General features: G+C 40.4%; 2 protein-coding genes across 2 annotated transcripts; both read left to right on the forward strand.

The window, feature by feature from the left end:
• Positions 1-242: 242 nt before the first annotated feature.
• Positions 243-9340, forward strand: LOC132542427 (zinc finger protein 709-like). Its single transcript, XM_060205036.1, has 4 exons — positions 243-540; positions 5020-5146; positions 6465-6522; positions 8227-9340. Exons 1-4 carry the CDS (start codon positions 526-528, stop codon positions 9338-9340), a joined length of 1314 nt encoding a protein of 437 aa, XP_060061019.1. The 5' UTR covers positions 243-525.
• Positions 9341-9387: 47 nt separating this feature from the next.
• Positions 9388-9776, forward strand: LOC132542434 (FXYD domain-containing ion transport regulator 4-like). The gene has a single exon (XM_060205052.1). The coding sequence runs from the start codon at positions 9388-9390 to the stop codon at positions 9634-9636; it is 249 nt and encodes an 82-aa protein (XP_060061035.1). The 3' UTR covers positions 9637-9776.
• Positions 9777-21771: the final 11995 nt, after the last annotated feature.

Genomic DNA, 21771 nt, shown 5'->3' on the forward strand with positions numbered 1-21771 from the left:
TTGAGTTTAGCTTAACTCGTCTTAGATTGTGCTGCGTCCTGCATGAATAAAGAGATACTGCCTACAGCTCAACCATGAGTCCCTGGTCGTCTGTTACCTGCCCGTGAAGCCAGCCCGGCGAAAACAACCTAAACCGTCAAAAACAACACTTAGGCTGGTCCCTGAGCTGTGGGCCACATGCGCTTAACACTACTACTACGCTACTTCCTGACTCCCGTTTTACTAGATTATTGTGAATGGTTTTGTTGAAGAAAAATTAAAAGGTTGAAAGAGATGTCAGTAGAATTTGTGGGCTTTGTAGGGGTCTTAATAGGCAGGATAACTCCCTAAATGTTCCCATAACCACTTCTGTTCACATTACACAGCCAGGGTATTGTACCTTGTATTCACTACAGTATCTTCTATCTAGGGCCCATACTGTCCAGTGAAGAGGCTGTGCTGCTAGATTTAAACAGAGTCTGAAGCTATTGCTGTGATTGAGCTTCCATTTTCTGGCCTGAAAGACATTCAGGGAAAGAGGAAGAGATGGCAGCTTCTTGGGTAAGTTGACTTGCCCCACATCAGATTCTGTATCTTTTTCCTCTTGAATAAGTTGTATTTTAATTGATACATGTTTAATTTACTATTTCTGTCTCTTTCTCTCTCTGTCTGCCAAGGTACTGCTCATCTCTGGCTAATGTTGGGTCAGGAAGTAGAACCTGGAACCTGAGAGCCGCAGGCAGAAACTTTGTTTCCTCCCCCACCCTTGTATTTCTCTTTTCACTTACTCTTTTTTTAATATTTAATTTTTATTTATAAATGGAAACACTGACAAACCCATAGGAGAATAGAGTCACAATTCCATACAGTTCCCACCAGCAGAATGCCATATCCCATCCCCTCCCCTGATAGCTTTCCTATTCTTTATCCTCTAGAACTATGGAACCAGGGTCATTATGGGGTCCAGAAGGTGGAAGGTCTGCCTTCTGTAATTGCTTCACCAGTGAACATGGGCACAACAGGTCAATCTGTACTCCTTGCCTGTCTCACACTTTTCCTAGTGGGGCAGAGTTCTGGGAAAGCAGTGTTGCTGAGGAGTTATTCTGATGCGGTCTCCGCCCCCAGGTTTTACTACGCCCCGCGAAATCCTAGTAGTGCCCCCTTCAACCAATCCTGGCCCTACACGTCACCCCTGGTTGTTGCCCAATAAAAAGCCCCCTCACCCCCCCCCCCCCTCTGGGCTCTCAGCTCTCCCTCTCTCTGAGATCTCGCTCTCTGCTCTCCCCCCGTGGTCAGGTAGTGGGGACAGCCATTGCCGGCTGGCTCCACGTGGTCTGAACCAAACCCCCCCAATCCTATAATAAAGATTTGTGTACCCCTTTGCTCTGGACGTCCACTCTCTTCTCCGCATTGCAGCCCTACACCAGACCACCACAACAACAAAGCAGGACTTTCTTAGTTTATTTTTTTGTTATTTATTTCAATGAGAGAGATAGAGACAGATCAAAGTACTGCTCAACTCTGGCTTATCTTATGCTGGGGATTGAAAGCGTCAAATATGAAAGTATTTTGCATAACCACTCTACTATCTCCGCAGCCATTTACTCTTAAAACTCCAATTTTCCAATTAGTATTATCACTGAGACTCAGTGTCACCATTCTTTAGTGTCATGTTACATATATACAGACATGAATAGATATAAGAAATGGGGGGGCTGTGAAGCACGTACAGTTGTGAGTGTTCGCTCTACAGCTGTTGGAGAGATGATTCTTGAACCCATCTGAATTCTCTCAGGTGATCATTTGTGGTCTCCACTTGGTATGCCACCAGAAAGCACCTGTGAAATAATTTTTGAATACCAAGACATAACTCGTGTTGTAAAGTGCTACTTTGTCATACCCAGATATTGAGTTTCAAGCCCTGACAACACAGACATGAAAAGGGGCACTTCATAGGTATTACTGTGGAGTCTTCCCTTTTTTTTGTCTAATCTATCTAGAGAAAATAAATAAAATCGTTCCACCAAAAATAGTGGAATCAGGCACAAATGAGGTTCACTAGAATACATACTTCCTAATATTCAGAGTCTTCATTTTATGTCTCTTTCAAATTTTATTTTTTAGTTATGAAAAGGAAACACTGAAAAAAAGCTATAGGATAAGAGGGTTCAGCTCCACACAATTCCCACCACTAGAACTCCCTATCCCATCCCCTCCCCAGATAGCTTTCCCCATCCAAAAATGGGCAGAGGATAGGAACAGAATATTCACAACAGAAGAAATCCAAAAGCCTAACAAGCACATGAATAATTGGTCCAGGTCATTGATTTGTCAAAGAAATGCAAATAAAGATAACTTTGAGATAGCATCTCACCCCCATGAGAATGGCAAATATCAAAAAGGACAGCAGCAACAAGTGCTGGAGTGGCTGTGGGGACAGAGGAACCCTTCTGCATTGCTGGTGGGAATGTAAATTGGTCCAGCCTCTGTGGAGATCTGTCTGGAGAACTCTCATAAGGCTAGACATGAACCTTATGTATGACCCAGTAATTCCTCTACTAGGGATATATCCCAAGGACACCATAAGACCCTACTAAAAAGATACGTGTACACCTATGTTCATAGCAGCACAATTTGTAACAGCGAAAACCTGGAAGCAACCCAGGTGCCCAACAACAGATGAGTGTCTGAGAAAGCTGGTATATATACACAATTGAATACTACACAGCTATTAAGAACAGTGAGCTCATCTTGGATGGAACTAAAAGGAATTTTTCTCTTTTTTAAAGTAGATTTTTAAAACAATATTTGTTTATTTAATAAAGGATTGAGACCAAAAGAAATGGATGGGGAGGTGAGATAGAAAGGGAGAGACATAGATAGAAACCTGCAGCCCTGCTTCACATTTCATGAAGCTTTCCTGCTGTAGGTGGGGCCAAGGGCCTATAACTGGTTCTATGAACACTATAAAGTAAACACTTAATGAAGTGTGCCACGACTTGACCCCCTGGCCTTTTTTAAATTTTTATTATTGTTGTTCTTATAGATGTCATCATTGTTAGATAGGACAGAGAGAAATGGAGAGACGAGGGCAAGACAGAGGGAGAGAGAGACACCTGCAGACCTACTTCACTATTTGTGAAGCGACTTTCCTGCAGGTGAGGAGCCAGAGGCTCGAACTGGGATCCTTATTCCGATCCTTGTGCTTTTCACCACATGTGCTTTACCTGCTGCGCTACTGCCTGACTCCCACCTTCTTTTTCTCTCTACCCACATTCTTTTTAAAGAATTTATTTTTAATATTTATTCCCTTTTGTTGCCCTTGTTGTTTTATTGTTGTACTTTTTATTGTTGTTAATTGATGTTGATGTTTTTATAGTTGGATAGGACAGAGAAATGGAGAGAGGAGGGGAAGACGGGAGAGAGAGACTGACACCTGCAGACCTGTGAGGTGATTCACCTGCAGGTGGGGAGCCGAGGGCTCAAACTGGCATCATTACTCCAGTCCTTGAGCTCTGCACCACATGTGTTTTAACCCACTGACTACAACTCGACTCTATCCCAAATTCATATGGGATAAACAATTCTGTTTTATTATTTTAGTCTGTATTTCCTTTTTGTTTCCTCTTGTTTTTATTGTTGTAGTTATTGTTGTTGATGTAGTTGTTGGATAAGACAGACAGAAATGGAGAGAGGAGTGGAAGAGATGGGTAGAAAAAGGTAGACACCTATAGAACTGCTTCACCGCTTGTGAAGCGACTCCCCTGCAGTTGGGGAGCCGGGGGCTCAAACCGGGATTTTTACTGCGGTCCTTGCACTTTGCGCCACGTGCGCTTAACCCATGTGCTACTGCCTGACTCCTAGGGTCAATAATTCTTATGTTGATTAGTGGCATAGAACCGTTGAAAATGTCTTAATTTTTGCAGATAAAAGTAATGACATTAATCCAGTATTCCTACTGAGAAGATGTCTCTCCTGGGATATCACAGACCTAATACAATTCTGCTTAGTTTCCATGTGTGCTTTTCACAACCTCTGTCTAAGATATTATAAAATTCAGTGGCTCTACAAAAGGGTAATAAATCAGAATTACTCTTTTTTTAAAAAATGAAACTTTATTGTTAGAACATACAGGTATCTGACACTCAGGGATTGTGAGTATGTAAATATGTTTCCTTATTTTTTTTTTTACTTCATCTCTTTATCTTGGTGATAGGTCTTGTCATTATGCCAAATATATTCATTTTTGTGTATTCTCAGTGGTTCATTTCTCCATTTATTTATTTATCTTTAATGTTGAGCTCAGGTTTCTGAAGACATTTCCAAATCAGATATTATGTACTGTACTGAGGATGACTTCTATAGGTTTTTTTGGTTACTGTTGTAACATCCAAGTGCAACTTAAGGAACATAAGACCTTTCACTGCCAGACTTTCCACAATAGCTCCCTCCTCCTCATAGAATCTTTTTGTATTTATAAATTATATTTTACTTCCTATGATAGAGAAATTGAGGAGGATGTAGCTTACTGTGGAACAATTTGTCTTGTCCTCCTATTCTTTTTTCTGCCACCAGGATTATTTCTTGAGCTCATTGTGAGAAGTTTGAATCCACTGCTGCCGAAAGCCCTTTTTTCTTTCCATTTTTTTTGCAGGCCTGTCTCACTGCTCATGACGTGGCCCTATTCAGGAGGGAAGCAGGTCTCAAACCTAGGTCGTGTCATTGTGAATTGTACACTTAACCAGGTGCACCACTGCCATGCATCTGGTAATACTTATTTTATTTGTATAACATTCTTGCATTTTTAACCCTTTATTGGACACTGACACTGCAGAGATGCCTAATGTCGTATGATGACTCTAAATAGTATAATTTCCATGCTTCCATAATGATGTTGATTTTATAAATTGCTATGTGTGGCTAGAGATGTTTCATTTCTTTTTTTTTTAAAGATTTTATTTATTTATGAGAAAGAGTAGTTAATATGCTAACCTGCTGCCGCTCACATTTTCTCACATGATCACATTGCACATATTTTAGGGTTCAGTGACCTATGAAGATGTAGCTGTGATATTCACTCAAGAGGAGTGGGCACTATTGAATCCTTCAGAGAAGAAACTCTACAGAGATGTGATGTGTGAAAACTTGAGGAACTTTCTTTCCATAGGTAACTCTAATTGCCTTAATTTTTCAACTAGAAGGCAAATCACTTTTTGTTCACCAAATGTATAAAGGGAGACAGTGTTATGTGAGCAGAGTTTGATTGTGACTCATAATGGATCACCAATTCAGTCTTGTGATCCGGCAGATGGAGCAGTGGTTAAAATATTGGATTCTTGACCATGAGGTCTTCAGGTTGGTCTTTGACTACACACGTACTAGACTGATGTCTGATTCTTTCTCAGACTACCTTCCACATGAATTAAGAAATAATTATTTTTTTATGTATTCCCTTTTGTTGCCCTTGTTTTATTATTGTTATTGATGTTGTTACTGTTGGATAAGACAGAAAGAAATTGAGAGAGAATGGGAAGACAGAGTGGGGTAGACAATGATAGACACCTGCAGACCATTTCACTGCTTGTGAAGCGACTACCCTGCAGGTGGGAAGCCAGGATCTCAAACCAGGATGCTGAGGCCAGTCCTTGCGCTTTACGCCATGTGTGCTTTTCTGGCTATTTTACCACACGACTCGCTCAAAATTAAATTCTTTAAAAAGTTTTCAGGGTGAGGGTATAGCACCATGGTTATACAGACTCTCAGGCCTGAGACTCTGTTAAGTCAGGTTCAATCCCCTGCAACATCACAAACCAGAGCTGAGCAGTGATATGGTAAAAATGAATAAAAATAAATTCCATCTATTTGTATAATTTCTTTCTTTTTAATTATTTATTCATGCAAAAGATAGGAGGAGAAAAACAATCAGCCATAATCCTGGTACATGTGCTGCCGGGGATTGAACTTGGGACCTTGTGATTGAGAGTTTAGTGCCTTACCCACTGTTCCACCTTCCAGACCACTGCTTGTATAAGTTCTTTTTTTTTCTTTTTTTTTATTTAAGAAAGGATTAATTAACAAAACCATAGGGTAGGAGGGGTACAACTCCACACAATTCCCACCACCCAATCTCCATATCCCACCCCCTCCCCTGATAGCTTTCCCATTCTCTATCCCTCTGGGAGCATGGACCCAGGGTCATTGAGGGTTGCAGAAGGTAGAAGGTCTGGCTTCTGTAATTGCTTCCCCGCTGAACATGGCCGTTGACCGGTTGGTCCATACTCCCAGTCTGACTCTCTCTTCCCCTAGTAGGATGTTAGGGAAGCTGAGCTCCAGGACACATTGGTGGGGTCTTCAATCCAGGGAAGCCTGGCCAGCATCCTGATGGCATCTGGAACCTGGTGATTGAAAAGAGAGTTAACATACGAAGCCAAACAAATTGTTGAGCTTGTATAAGTTCTAATCCTTTATATATTTTGTAATTTTAGGAAAAATACAAGAACTTTCCACCAAAGAGCAGCATTACTTGCACAGGAATCAACAAAGGTGAGAGTTAAACTTACAATAAAATGTGATGTACCACCCAGAAAGCTATTGTGTTTTCAAATATTTTTTCTCTGTGTAATTTACCTAGATCTGGTGCCTGTATAGTTTCCCCGTAGTAGGCCGGGGGCTCAAACCCAGATCTTTAAGACTTGTCCTTGTTCTTTCTGGAACCTACGCTTAATCTGCTACGCTACCACTTGACTCCCTACTTATGCGTTCTTAATTGTGTGCTCTCTACTGACTTAATAATTGCATAGCAGCTCTTTTAATATAATTTATTTAAAAATTGATATTTATAATAAAAACAAAATTTATAATCACTGCCACAAAAAGATTAATTTTTATATAATCTTATCAAATATACTTCATGACTAGGATATAGAATAGTTGGACAAGTGACTCAAATATGATATATGTGATTTACATGACTGAAGTTCCCATCTGAGTCACTGGCAACAAAAGGACCATAATGATGTTCTACATTATCTGTCTATTCCCCACGTTATAGGAAAATCTTTCTCACATATAACAAGGAAATGGATTCTTAAAAAGGGGGCAAAGATGCTTAGTATTTATAAAATAATACACTTGGAAACAAGACTATCTATAATGTATGAATATCTATATGTTTATGATACGTAGATGTAGTCCTTCTAGAAAAGATCAATATTTTCAGTGAAAAATTTCAACACAATGCCCAAACTGGCTGTTAACAAATAGTGGTTCAATTAATACATACAAAATACCTGTAAAGATATCATTAGTTGTGGCATAATATACTTAAATGAAAGTATGTAGTTTTTACCAGTTTCTATCTTATTTATTTATTGGATAGAGACAGCCAGAAATCTAAAGGAAGGAAGAGATAGAGAGGGAGAAAGAGGACCTGCAGTCCTTCTTCAGCACTTGCAAAGCTTTTCCCCCTGCAGGTGGGGACCAGGGGGCTCAAACCAGGTCCTTGCTCATTGTAGCATATGTGCTCAGTCAGGTGCACCACTGCCCATCCCTCCCTTTTGTAGTATTTTTTAAAATATTTATTTATTCCCTTTTGTTGCCATTGTTTTATTGTTGTTGCTGTCATTGATTTTGGACAGGTGAGAAAATTGGAGAGAAGGGGAGAGAAAGATAGACACCTAAACAAACACCTGCGTTACCACCTGTGAAGTGACTCCCCTGCAGGAGGGAAACCAGGGGTTCAAACTGGAATCTTTCAACCTCTCTTTACACTTCACACCATGTGTTATTAGACTGCTGTGCTACCTACTGACTCTCAAGCCCAGCCCCTTTTAACCAATTTTTTAACTTTACTTTTAATTCGAGATTAAAAAAAAAATTTGTTATTGGATAGAGAAATTGAGAGAGAAGGGGGAGATAGGGAGGAAGACAGACACCTTCAGACCTGTTTCACTACCTGTGAAGTGTCTCCCTTTTAGGTGCAGAGCCGGGTGCTTGAACTGGGATCCTAACCGGTTCTTGCTCTTTGCACTGCATGTGCTAAACCCACTGTGCTACCGCCCAAGCTCCCTGGAGATCTTTTTCTAATTTTGAATATTTGTGATTTTTTTTTTCAGTATACGTTCTAGTGAAATCTATTGTTAATGTCTGATTTTCTGGTTTATTATGTAAAATTATGTTCTCCATCCTGATAATAGAATCAGTTATATTTATTGAAATGTCATTAATTAATTGTTCATTATTTTACAGTAATACAGCAGTGAAAGTCTCTGAGGGCAAAAAAAGTCAGAGTGGTAGAAAATCTCAAGTATGTGAAATACACAACAAATTACTCACTTACTCTATTCATCTTGAAAAACATGAAAGAATTCACAGTGGAGAGAAACCCTATGAATGTGAACAGTGTAATAAAACATTCAGTCGTTCCAGTCATCTTCGAGCACATGAAAGAACTCACAGTGGAGAGAAACCCTATGAATGTAAACAATGTAGTAAAACATTCAGTTGTTCCAGTAATCTTAAGAAACATGAAAGAACTCACACTGGAGAGAAACCCTATGAATGTAAACAATGTTGTAAAACATTAAGTTGTTCCAGTAGTCTTCGGACACATGAAAGAACTCACAGTGGAGAGAAACCGTATGAATGTAAAGAGTGTAGTAAAACATTCAGTTGTTCCAGTAGTCTTAAGAAACATGAAAGAACTCACAGTGGAGAGAAACCCTATGAATGTAAACTATGTGGTAAAACATTCAGGCAACCCAGTGATCTTCAGATACATGAACGAATTCACAGTGGAGAGAAACCCTATGAATGTAAACTATGTAGTAAAACATTCCGGAAATCCAGTAGTCTTAAGAAACATGAAAGAATTCACACTGGAGAGAAACCCTATGTATGTAAACAATGTAGTAAAACATTCATTTGTTCCAGTAGTCTTCGCTCACATGAAAGAATTCACACGGGAGAGAAACCCTATGAATGTAAACAATGTAGTAAAACATTCGTTTGTTCCAGTAGTCTTCGCTCACATGAAAGAATTCACACTGGAGAGAAACCCTATGAATGTAAACAATGTAGTAAAACATTTCGACAATCCGGTCATCTATGGCAACATGAACGAACTCACAATGGAGAGAAACCCTATAAATGTAAACAGTGTAGTAAAACATTCAGTTGTTCCAGTAGTCTTCGGACACATGAAAGAATTCACAGTGGAGAGAAACCCTATGAATGTAACCTATGTAGTAAGACATTCAGGCAATCCAGAACTCTTCGGACACATGAAAGAATTCACAGCGGAATCACAGCCTCAAACCTGTTCCCAGCACCTTATCCTCAGCCTGTACCCTCCCGGCCGTGATCACATGGGATTAATAAGTGGACACCTGCTGCTGCTGCCGTGATCACATGGGATTAATAAGTGGACACCTGCTGCTGCTGATGGCAAGTCTTCCTGCCCTGGAAGCCAGTGAGGCCATTGATGAGAGCAGTCCCTTCTACTATTACTGGGAGACCCTGCAGCTGGCAGGAGTCCTCTGCTTGGTTGGCATAGCCTTCGTCCTGAGCAACGAATGTAAATGCAAAACTAAAAAGGAGCAGAGCCCGGTACCTGAGAGTGCTGTCCCGTTCATTGTGCCAGGGTCTGTGAGGACCTGATGAGCCAGGAAGCTTCCCCTTCGAGGTCTGTGCCCCGGGCAAAGGCTGTTCTCTCTGGGATCCCCAGGGTCCCTCTTGATGGAAAACAGGACGAGCTTTCTTTGTTAAAAACCCTTCTCCCTTCTAAAAAAAAGAGAAAAGAAACACTATGAATGTAACTATGTAGTAAAACATTCAAATGTTCCAGTCATCTTCAGACACATGAAAGAACTCACAGTGCAGTGAAACCTTATGAATGTAAACAATGAAAACATTCATGGTATTCTTTTTTTTTTTTTTTTTATTTAAATTTTTAATTTAAGAAAGGATTAGTGAACAAAAGCATAAGGTAGGAGGGGTACAACTCCACACAATTCCCACCACCCAATCCCCATAGCCCACCCTCTCCCATGATAGCCTTCCCATTCTCTAGCCCTCTGGGAGCATGGACCCAGGGTCGTTGAGGGTTGCAGAAGGTAGAGGGTCTGGCTTCTGTAATTGCTTCCCCGCTGAACATGGGCGTTGACTGGTCGGTCCATACTCCCAGTCTGCCTCTCTCTTTCCCTAGTAAGGTGTGTCTCTGGGGAAGCTGAGCTCCAGGACACATTGGTGGGGTCTTCAATCCAGGGAAGCCTAGCCAGCATCCTGGTGGCATCTGGAACCTGGTGATTGAAAAGAGAGTTAACATACAAAGCCAAACAATTTGTTGAGCAAACATGGATCCCAAGATTGGAATAGTGGAGAGGAAGTGTTGGGGAGGTACTCACTGCAAACTCTAGTGTAATCCTGCTTTCAGGTATATATTTTGCAGTAGTTTATGGATACGTGTGCGCATACGCTCTCTCTCACAGAAACTGGTGTATGTCTAGGTTATGGGACTTTGTTAGAAAGTGAACTACCTGAGATGAAATTAGAGTGTACTATAAAAGGAAAGGTCTCACCCGAGTAATGAAGCTGAAGGGTTGTCATTCCACACGTGAAGTCTCTGGATACACTCTGAGGTGAAGCATGTTGAGATGGCAATCGTTGCTTTGGTTAGGTTGTGATCGACGGATGCAATATTATTTGGTATGGATTGGGAGAAGCATACGGGAAAGTGAGCCCTATCCATGGGTGCCAGGACTGGGGGAAGTAGGGGCTCTATAGTGAAGATGTGAGGTTCCTGCTGTCTTAGGCTTCAAAAAGACAATCAATAGTTAATATTATCATCACATTATTTGTTAATTGGGTTAACTTTGAAAAGTCCCTTTGTTATGGTTTGCTGTACAATACCCAGTATCTTGTATATAGCTGTGCTATTGGAAGCTTCTAATCTACTTGGTCTAGGCTTTTGAGAGAGTCCGCATATCAAATACGTTGCCTATCTATTAAAAAGATTCAGTTTGTCTTTTGAGAACCTTTGAGACATACAATTGATTTCCCCCTCTCATATTAATTAACTACTGATTTATATGTCTACATTTTGCTAGGAGTGTACATAAACACCATTCCCATCACCAAAGGACCGTGACCCATCCCTCCCGCCCATTCCCACCCCCCACTGGCCCAGGAAGCTACATGTCTACCCCTCACCACTGGGTTTTTACTTTGGTGCCCTATCATGGTATTCTTTTTACCATGGAAGAAAGAGAAAGGATCATCTCGGAAGCCCGAAAACTCATGCCCAGGTTAGATGAGAACCCCACCGTAAATCAACCCTAATAGATGCCAGTTAACCTCTGATAAGAATCACATGGTATTTTAACTCACCTGAAGGTAAAGAGAAGCTCAAGTCTATCTCCAGACTCTAATGGGAGGTCTCTGGGTGGCTGTACGCTGACCCACCAATTTGGCCAAGGTTAGTAGTGTGCAACGGGAAAAGACAGAAACCCCAGCTGCCTTCTTAGAAGAATTATGGAGGCATATCGAATGTTCACTCCCCTAGATCCAGAAGCTTCAGAGAATAAGTCAGCAGTAATTATGCCCTTTGTAAACCAGGCTGCCCCTGATATCTGGAAAAAAACTCCAAAAAATAAATAGATTAGCAGATAAGTCCTTACTGGAACTACTGGCTGTAGTGGAGAAAGTCTTTAACAACCAAGAGACCCCTAAAGAACACCAATTACGAACAATGACAGCAGCTAGCAAGCAACAGACTCACAACATCACTAAGGTATTGTTGACAGCTACCGCAGCATGCCCTCAATGGAAAGGCCGAGAGGCCCATCCTCCCTGAGGATTTGAAAAGAGCAGAGGTCCATTCGGGGAGGGAGAAAAGAAGCTCCTTAAAGATCAATGTGCATATTGCAAAGAGATTCAGGACACTGGGGCAGAGAGTGTCTGAGAAAAAAAGGGAGACAAAAGGACACTGGGTTTGTATTTTAATTGATACATGTTTAATTTACTGTTTCTGTCTCTCTGCTAGGGCACTGCTCATCTATGGCTAATGTTGGGTCAGGGAATAGAACCTGGAACCTGAGAGCTTAGGCAGAAACTTTACATTATCTCCCCACCCTTGTATTTATTTTCACATTTCTTTATTATTTAATTTTTATTTATAAAATGATAATGCTGTGGTCCAGGATGTGGCACAGTGGTTAAGGCTCTATACTCTCAAGCATGAGGTCCAGGGTTCAACCCCTGGCAGCACATGTATCAGAGTGATGTCTGGCTCTTTCTATCTCTCCTCCTAACTTTCTCATTAATAAAATAAACAAAATCTTTAAAAAAATAAATGGGAATGCTGACCAGACCATAGGATATGAAGGGTACAATTCCCTACAGTTTCCACTACCAGAATGCCATATCCCATCCCCTCCCCTGATAGCTTTCCTATATTCTTTATCCCTCTGGGAGTATGGACCCAGGGTCATTATGGGGTCCAAAAGGTGGAAGGTCTGGCTTCCCCAGTGAACATAGGCATTAACAGGCCAGGCCATACTCCCAACCTGTCTACCTCTTTTTGTAGTGGGGCAGAGCTCTGGGGAAGCAGGACTCTTTTAATTATTTTAAATTTTTCCTATAAGAGCTGCTAATTTATCAACCTTATTATTTAGTCTGTAAAGACTCATCTTTCTTATGAGCATCTACATGATATACCTGAATTTTGATCTGTCTCCCCATCTGGTGTAGCTCCTTCCATGCTTCCTTACTCCAAATAGCCTTTCCATTGATTTTCCAATCTGTATGTCCCCATTTTCTTGACCATAAGGCTATCCCATTTACTACACACTGTGAGTCAGAGAACAAATGTAAATCCTTTCTCTTCTTTACGGAATGTCTGGCAGCTAAAAGAGCTGCTGTAACTTCTGCATGCTGTGCAGAGTGGGACGTGCCTTGATCAAACAATCATGTTATGTGATGGCCGAAATGCCTCGGCTTTCCATCTTACTATGTTATTTTGGGTGGTAGAGGAACCATTAGTGAACCAGGCATTAACCAGAGAGGGGGAGTATTTCCCTGGTCCCCACTGTCCAATGGGTACCTGTTTCTGTGAAGGGGAGGTGTCGGGGGGTGGAATATACCCGTCCCCCAGAGCTTGTAACAATTGCTCCGACACCATTGGTACCATCCCCTTTGCTAGCAGGCGTCCCCCACGAAGAAATTCGAGAGATCCCATTTCCATTGAAGTACCTTTGCTTCTATGGGTAGGCCAGCCCATGCCTCTGCCAGTGCCTTTACCCAATCTAATATGGGCACAATAGTTCGAGGACTACCGGATTATTCCTCAAAATAGAGTGGCAGGTTCTCAAAGCTTCAGACTGTCCATACATATTTTTCAAAAAAGGAGAATTTGTTCTCTGACCATGGGAATCTTTTACATTAAATCCTACGGGAGTTAGCCTGCTCTGTTCTTTAACAAATATATCACAGTTTCCTCAGCTGGGTTTATAGAGTACATCAATGACTACTGTTCGACCTTCCTTAATGTAAGTGAGTTCCTTATATTCTATAATCCACTTCACTATACCAAAGGCCTCTTGTGGTTTTCCCCATTCAGAATCTTCAGCTTTCTTAGTTATGTCATATAAAGATTTAAGTGCCATTTGTAAGTATGGTATATGGTTCTTCCAATACATGAATGTACCTACGATAGCTTGCTGGGTTTGAGCCTTATACTGTGGTGTTGGTAGAGCCTTAATTATGTCTTTTGTAGCCCCAGGAATTTTAGATACCCATGGTTGACCAATGAACTCCTAAGAAGTTTACACTTTTGGGAGTCGGTCAATGGTACAGTGGGTAGTGCACATGGAGCAAAGTGTAAGGACCAGCGTAAATATCCGGGTTTGAGCCTCTGGCTCCCCACCCACAGGGTAATTGCATCACAAGCAGTGAAGCAGGTCTGTAGGTGTCTGTGTTTCTCCCCTCCTCTCTGCCTTCCCCTCCTGTCTACATTTGTCTCTGTCTTATCTAACAACAATAATAACTATAGCAATAAAGAATAACAAGGGCACCAAACAGGAAAAGAAAAAAAGAACTTTACACTTTCAGCAGGGCCTTGGACTTTATCCTGATTGATAGTTCATCCCTGATGTCTCAGTTGTTTAACAAAGACATCAAGAGCCTGTGTCACAGTGTCCTTATTCTGCCCTATAATTAAAAGATGATCTACATAAGAAAAACTTTCACATCCCTTTTGTAGCCTCTGTAATGCCTCTAAGCTCCATCTGAGGGCATTATGTGCTATGATAGGACTATTTCTGTACCCTTGTGGGACTCGAGTAAACTGATATTGCTTTCCCTGCCATGAGAAAGTTGTAATTTCTCTAGATTCTGGTGCTAAAGGTATGGCAAAGAACATGTCAGTTAAGTCTATGGTGGCTAGCCATTTAGGTGAAGCCTTCCTAATTCTTAGAAATATATCTTCTACATCTGGTAATTGTCCTGGCATCTTTCCTGTTCTTTCACAAACTCTTCTGTAGTCCACTGTCATCCTCCATTTACCATTGGGCTTCCGAACTGGCCATATTGGGCTGTTATAGTTAAAGCTCTGAGTAGGTTCTATAATTCCTTCCTTTAGCATGATCTGAATTGTTTTACTAATTTCTCCCATTCCTTAACTGGGTACTGATTGGTGAAGCTAGGTTCTGTGCGTGTTCATTTACTATCAAGTATATTTATAGTGGTTAGGCTACATGGAATTGCTTTAGCAATTCTCTTCATACATAAAAACTTAGGGAATATCTTACATATTTCTCCTATATTTGAAATGTTTTCTGGTGCATTACAACATGCAAATCTAACTCTAAATTGCTTCTCATGACTTAACTACTAAATATACTATGGGTGCCTTAATCTCTCCTTAGACTGGTCTCTGAGCTTTGCGCCATGTGAGCTTAACATGCTGTACTACTGCCCGACTCCAGTTTTACTCAATTTTTGTGGATGATTTGCTGAAGAAAAATTAAGAGGTTGAAAGAGATGTCAGTAGAATTTGTGGGCTTTGTCATGGTCCTAATAGGCAGGATAACTCACTACATGTTTCCAGAACCTCTTCTGTTTCCATTGCACAGCTAGGGTATTGTACCTTGTATTCACTACAGTATCTTCCATCTAGGGGCCATACTGTCCAGTGAAGAGGCTGTGCTGCTAGGTTTAAACAGAGTCTCAAGCTATTGCTGTGATTGATCTTTCATTTTCTGGCTTGAAAGACATTCAGGGAAAGCAGAAGAGATGGCAGTTTCTTGGGGAAGTCACTTACCCCACATCAGATTCTGTTTCTTTTTCCTCTTGAGTAAGTTGTATTTTAATTTATACATATTTAATTTACTGTTTCTGCTTTGTCCATTATATTTCTGTATCTCTATCTTTTTCTCTGCCTTCCTGCCAGAGTACTGCTCATCCCTGGTTTATATGCCTGGCTTATGGTCATAGAATACAAGCTCGAACCTGAGACCCTCAGGCAGAAACTTTGTTATCTTACCCTCCCTTGTATTTCTCTTCTCACTTAGTCTTTTTTAATTATTATTTAATTTTTTTTTCTCCTCCTCCAGGGTTATTGCTGGGCTCGGTGCCTGCACCATGAATCCACCGCTCCTGGAGGCCATTTTTCCCCCCTTTTTGTTGCCCTTGTTGTAGCTTTGTTGTGGTTATTATCATTGCCCTTGTTGACACAATTCGTTGTTGGATAGGACAGAGAGAAATGGAGAGAGGAGGGGAAGACAGACAAGGGGAGAGAAAGATAGACACCTGCAGACCTGCTTCACCGCCTGTGAAGCGACTCCCCTGCAGGTGGGGAGCCGGGGGCTCGAACCGGGATCCTTACACCCGTCCCTGCGCTTTGTGCCACATGCGCTTAACCCACTGCGCCACTGCCCGACCCCCTGTTATTTAATTTTTAAGGTCTTTTTTGATTTTTTAAAAATATTTCTTTCCCTTTTGTTGCCCTTGTTGTTTTTTACTGTTGTTGTTGTTGTCATCATTGTTAAGATAGGTCAGTGAGAAATGGAGAGAGAGGGGAAAGACAGGGAGAGAGAAAGATACCGCCTATGAAGTGACTCCCCTGCAGGTGGGGAGCCAGGACTCGAACCTGGATCTTAAGCTGTTCCTTGTGCTTTGCACCATGTGCATTTAACCCACTGCTACCGCCCGCCCCCCAATCAAAGAATTTTTATAAAGACATACCTTCATAAAAAATATTTTTAAAAAAAGTGCTCCGGGAGGTGGCGCAGTGGCTAAGGAACTGGACTCTAAGCATGAGGTCCTGATTTCAATTCCCAGCAGCACATGTACCACAGTGATGTCTGGCTCTTTCTCTATCTCCTTCTATCTTTCTCATTCATATATAAATAAAATCTTAAAAAAAAAAAAAACGAAAAAAGATAAACAATTCTTATCAGTATACATATTGTAGAATGACATAGCAGACCTAGTAAGTAACTTGTGCTGCAGAGTCCAGTGAATATAAAACATTGGAATCACAATGGATGCTATAATATGTAAATCTTAATTTTTTCTTGCATAAATTGTATCTGTCTAGTTAAAAGTACATATTTTCTCTAAATTGTCTTTTTTAACTTTTTTTTAAATTCTTTATTGAGGAATTAATGTTTTACATTCAACAGTAAATACAATAGTTTATACATGCATAACATTCCTCAGTTTCCCATTTAACAATACAACCCCCATTATGTCATTTATCATCCTTCATGGATCTGTATTCTCCCCACCCACCCACCCCAGAGTCTTACTTTGGTGTGATACGCCAATTCCATTTCAGGTTCTACTTGTGTTTTCTTTTCTGATCTTGTTTTTCAACTTCGGCCTGAGAGTGAGATCATCCCATATTCATCCTTCTGTTTCTGACTTATTTCACTCAACATGATTTTTTCAAGGTCCATCCAAGATCGGCTGAAAATGGTGAAGTCACCATTTTTTACAGCTGAGTAGTATTCCACTGTATATATATACCACAACTTGCTTAGCCACTCATCTGTTGTTGGACACCTGGGTTGCTTCCAGGTTTTGGCTATTACAAATTGTGCTGCCAAGAACATATGTGTACACAGATCTTTTTGGATGGATGTGTTGAGTTCCTTAGAATATATCCCCAGGAGAGGAATTGCAGGATCATAGGGTAGGTCCATTTCTAGCCTTCTGAGAGTTGTCCAGACTGTTCTCCACAGAGGTTGGACCAATTGACATTCCCACCAGCAGTGCAGGAGGGTTCCTTTGACCCCACACCCTCTCCAGCATTTGCTGCTGTTACCTTTTCTGATGTATGACATTCTCACAGGAGTGAAGTGATATCTCATTGTTGTCTTGATTTGCATTTCTCTGACAATCAGAGACTTGGAGCATTTTTTCATGTGTTTCTCGGCCTTTTGGATCTCTTCTATGGTGAATATTCTGTCCAAGTCCTCCCCCCATTTTTGGATGGGGTTATTTGTTGTCTTGTTGTTGAGTCTGGCAAGCTCTTTATATATGTTGGTTATTAAACTCTTATCTGATGTATGGCATGTAAAGATCTTCTCCCATTCTGTGAGGGGTCTGTTGGTGTTGGTAGTGGTTTCTTTTGCTGTGAAGAAGCTTTTTAATTTGATGTAGTCCCATAGGTTTATACTTGCTTTAGTCTTCTTTGTAATTGGATTTGTTTCATTGAAAATGTCTTTAAAATTTATGCGGAAAAGAGTTCTGCCAATATTTTCCTCTAAGTATTTGATAGTTTGTGGTCTAACATCCAAGTCCTTGATCCACTTGGAATTAACTTTTGTATTTGGTGAAATACAGTGGTTCAGTTTCATTCTTCTGCATGTTTCAACCCATTGTTTCCAACACCATTTGTTGAAGAGACTCTGCTTTCCCCATGTAATAGTCTGGGCCCCTTTGTCAAAGATTAGATGTCCATACGTGTGGGGCCTCATTTATGGGCTCTCAATTCTATTCCACTGGTCAGTGTGTCTATTCATGTTCCAGTACCAAGCAGTTTTGATGACAATGGCCCTATAATACAGTTTGAGATCTGGGAGTGTGATGCCTCCGGTTCTGTTCTTTTTTATCAAGATTGTTTTGGCAATTCTAGGTCTTTTCTGGTTCCAGATAAACATTTGTAGCATTTTTTCTATTCTCCTAAAAAATGTGCTTGGGATCTTGATGGGGATAGCATTAAATTTGTAGATGGCTCTGGGTAATATATTCATTTTGATGATGTTAATTCTTCCAACCCATGAACATGGAATATCTTTCTACTTCTTTGTGTCTTTTTCAATTTCTTTGAGTAGTGACTCATAATTTTCAGTATACAAGTCTTTCACTTCTTTGGCTAGGTTTACTCCTAGATATTTTATTTTTGTTGCTATAGAAAAAGGAACTGATTTCTGGATTTCATTTTCTTCTAACTTAGTGTTTGCATAGAGGAATGCCACTGACTTTTGAATGTTAATTTTATAGCCTGACACCTTACTGTATTGCCTGATGATTTCCAAAAGCTTCTTGCTGGATTCCTTAGGTTTTTCTGTGTATACTATCCTGTCATCTGCAAATAGGGAGAGTTTGACTTCTTCTCTGCCAATCTGTATCCCTTGAATTCCCTGCTCTTGCCTGATTGCTATGGCAAGAACTTCCAACACTATGTTGAATAGTAATGGTGATATGTTGATAGTAATGGTGATAGCCTTGTCTAGTACCTGATCTGAGTGGAAATGCTTCCAGTTTTTCACCATTGAGTATGATGTTGGCTGTAGGTTTGCTATATATAGACTCCACTATCTTCAGGAATTTTCCATCTATTCCCATTTTTTGTAGTGTTTTGATCATAAAGGGATGTTGTATTTTGTCAAAGGCTTTCTCTGCCTCTGTTGATATGACCATGTGATTTTGGGTCTTGCTTTTGTTGATGTGGTGGGGACACAACCAAAAAAGAAAACTACAGACCAATATCTCTGATGAACATAGATGCGAAAAATTTTTTTTAACTTTTTTTACATATTTGTTTTTCCTTTTTTGTTGCCCTTGTTTTTTTATTGTTGTAGTTATTATTACTGTTTGTGATGTCGTCATTGTTAGATAGGACAGAGAGAAATGGATAGAGGAGGGTAAGACAGGGGGAGAGACAGACACCTGCAGACCTGTTTCACCGTCTGTGAAGTGATTCCCCTGCAGATAATAATATTTTACTTCCTATTATAGAGAGAAGCGGAGGAGCCGGGGCTTGAACCGGGATCCTTATGCCGACCTTGTGCTTTGCGCCACCTGTGCTTAACCCGCTGAGCTACAGCCCGTCTCCCCGACGTGTTTCATTTCTAACAAACTGACATAATCTTCATTATTTGTTCTTTTTTTAATCCCTTTTTAAAAAATTATTTATTTCTGAGAAGATAGGAAAGAACCAGCCATCACTCTGGTACATGTGCTGCTGGGGACTGATCTTATGACCTCATGTTTAAGAGTCCAGTTCCTTAGCCACTGTGCCACCTCCCAGACCATCCCATCTTTTTCTTTTACCACTGTGGCTTCATTATAAATTCATTAACCCACTGTTCATTTTCTTTATATTTTTGAGTTTTATATAGGTGAAGAGAATTTAATAAGGAAAGTGAGGTAGAAAGTAAAGTAGAGATATCTCTGTGTGTGTCATATGAAATTGTTAGTCATATAAGTGAAATTAACGTTTATTTTCTTTTTCTTCTACTTATAATATTATATCCTTCCAGGAGTATTTTTAATTCTAAATTTTACTTTTTATCTATTTATAAAAAGGAAACATTGACAAAACCATAGGATAAGAGGTGTGCTACTCCACAAAGTTCCCACCACCAGAACTCTGCATCCCATCCCCCCAAGATCCAAACCTACAGGGGGGTTGCTTCACAAGCAGTGAAGCAGTTCTGCAGGTGTCTTATCTTTCCTCCGGTCTGTCTTCCCCTCCTCTCCATTTCTCTCTGTCCTATCCAACATCGAGGACATCAATAACAATAATAACTACAACAATCAAAAAGGCTAACAAAAAGTGAATAAATAAATAAATATTAAAAAATTCAAAAAGGAATGTTGTAGCCAGATCTGGAGTTGGTTCACTGAGTGAAATGTCTGCCTTGCTCCGTGTGTAGCCAGCTTCTGGCCAGCCCTGGCCCTGTAACAGGGTAGAACATTTGAAGAGCCCCAGTTTCTTTGGTTCTTGGGACAATCAGCAAAGAACTGAAGAGTGAAACACAGGAGTTTGAAGCAAAGAAGTTTTCATACAGTATTAGCAAGCAGAAATACAGTCTGGGGGATTTCTGTAGAGTGGCTCTCGAGTTACAAAGTATTTCACGGTTTTTAATCAATATATATAGAGGGAAACAGTCTGCATCTCTGCTTGAGGTGGAAATGACATGCCTGATTCACAAGCTGGGTGGCAGACACCCTGTATAACAAGAAGTAAAGCAGTGCTGTAGGTGTCTCTCTCTTTCTCTGTCCCCATCTCTTTTAATTTCTTTCAGTCTTTATTAAAAGAAAGAGAAAGGTTAAGAGAAAAAGGAAGGAAAAGGGTCACTGGGAACAGTAGATTTGTTGTGCAGGCACTAAGCCACAGTGTTAATCCTGTTATAATAAAATAATAAATAAATAAAATTAAGTTAATAGTGGTCTGACAAAACAGCTCATTGGATGGTGTGCTGCTTTACCATGTGAACAACCCAGGTTTGAGCCTGGTCTTGACCTCACTGAAGGAAATTTTGGTGCTGTAATCTCTTCTCTTATTCTTCTCTCTCTCTCTCCTCCATCTCCCCCTTCTCTCTATTTCTGACTGTGTCTAGCCAATAAATAAATAAAGACAATTTAAAAATAAAATCATCCGGTGGTCTGGGAAGTGGCGCAGTGGATAAAGCATTGGATTCTCAATATGAGGTCCCAAGTACAATCCCCAGCAGCACGTGTACCAGAGTGATGTCTGGTTCTTTCTCTTTCCTCCTATCTTTCTCATTAATAAATAAATTAATTTGTTTTTAAAAAATCATCCTGGAGGCATGAATGATGACTAAGCAAGTAAATACATGTTGGCCTGACAGGTGACTCAGTGAATAGGTGTTAAACTCTCAAGCATGAGCTCCTGAGTTTGACACCTGACATCAGGTGTGTCAGAATGATGCTCTGATTCTCTCCCCACCATATTCTCTCTCCTTTTTTAAAAACTTAATTTTATTATCTTCGTTTATTGGATAGAGATAGCCATAAATTGAAAGGAAAGGGATGGTAGAGAGGGAGAAAGACAGACACCTGTAGCCCTGCTTCACCACTTGCAAAGCTTTCCCTCTGCAGATGCAGACCAGGGGCTTGAACCTGTGTTTATTATTATTATTATTATTATTATTATTATTATCTATTTTTTTTATATACTTTGGTTATTAGACTCTTGTCTGATGTATGGCATGAAAAGATCTTCCATTCTGTGAGGGGTTTCTTTGTTTGGGTGGTGGTTGCTTTTTCTGTGCAGAAGCCTTTTAATTTGATGCAGTCCCATAGTTTTATGCTTGCCTTAGTCTTCTTTGTAATTGGTTTCATTTCATTGAAGATATTTTTAAAATTTATGTGGGAAAGAGTTCTGCCAATATTTTCCTCTAAGTATCTGATAGTTTCTGGTCAGCTCTGATTTATTATGGTGCTGGGAATTGCACCTGGGACCTTAGAATCTTGGGCATTCATGTCCTTTGCACAACCCTTATGTAATCCCCCCCATCCATTGCATATTTTGTCTTTAAG

This window comes from Erinaceus europaeus, chromosome 13 (genome assembly GCF_950295315.1).
Source record: "Erinaceus europaeus chromosome 13, mEriEur2.1, whole genome shotgun sequence".
NCBI classification, from domain to species: Eukaryota; Metazoa; Chordata; class Mammalia; order Eulipotyphla; family Erinaceidae; genus Erinaceus; species Erinaceus europaeus.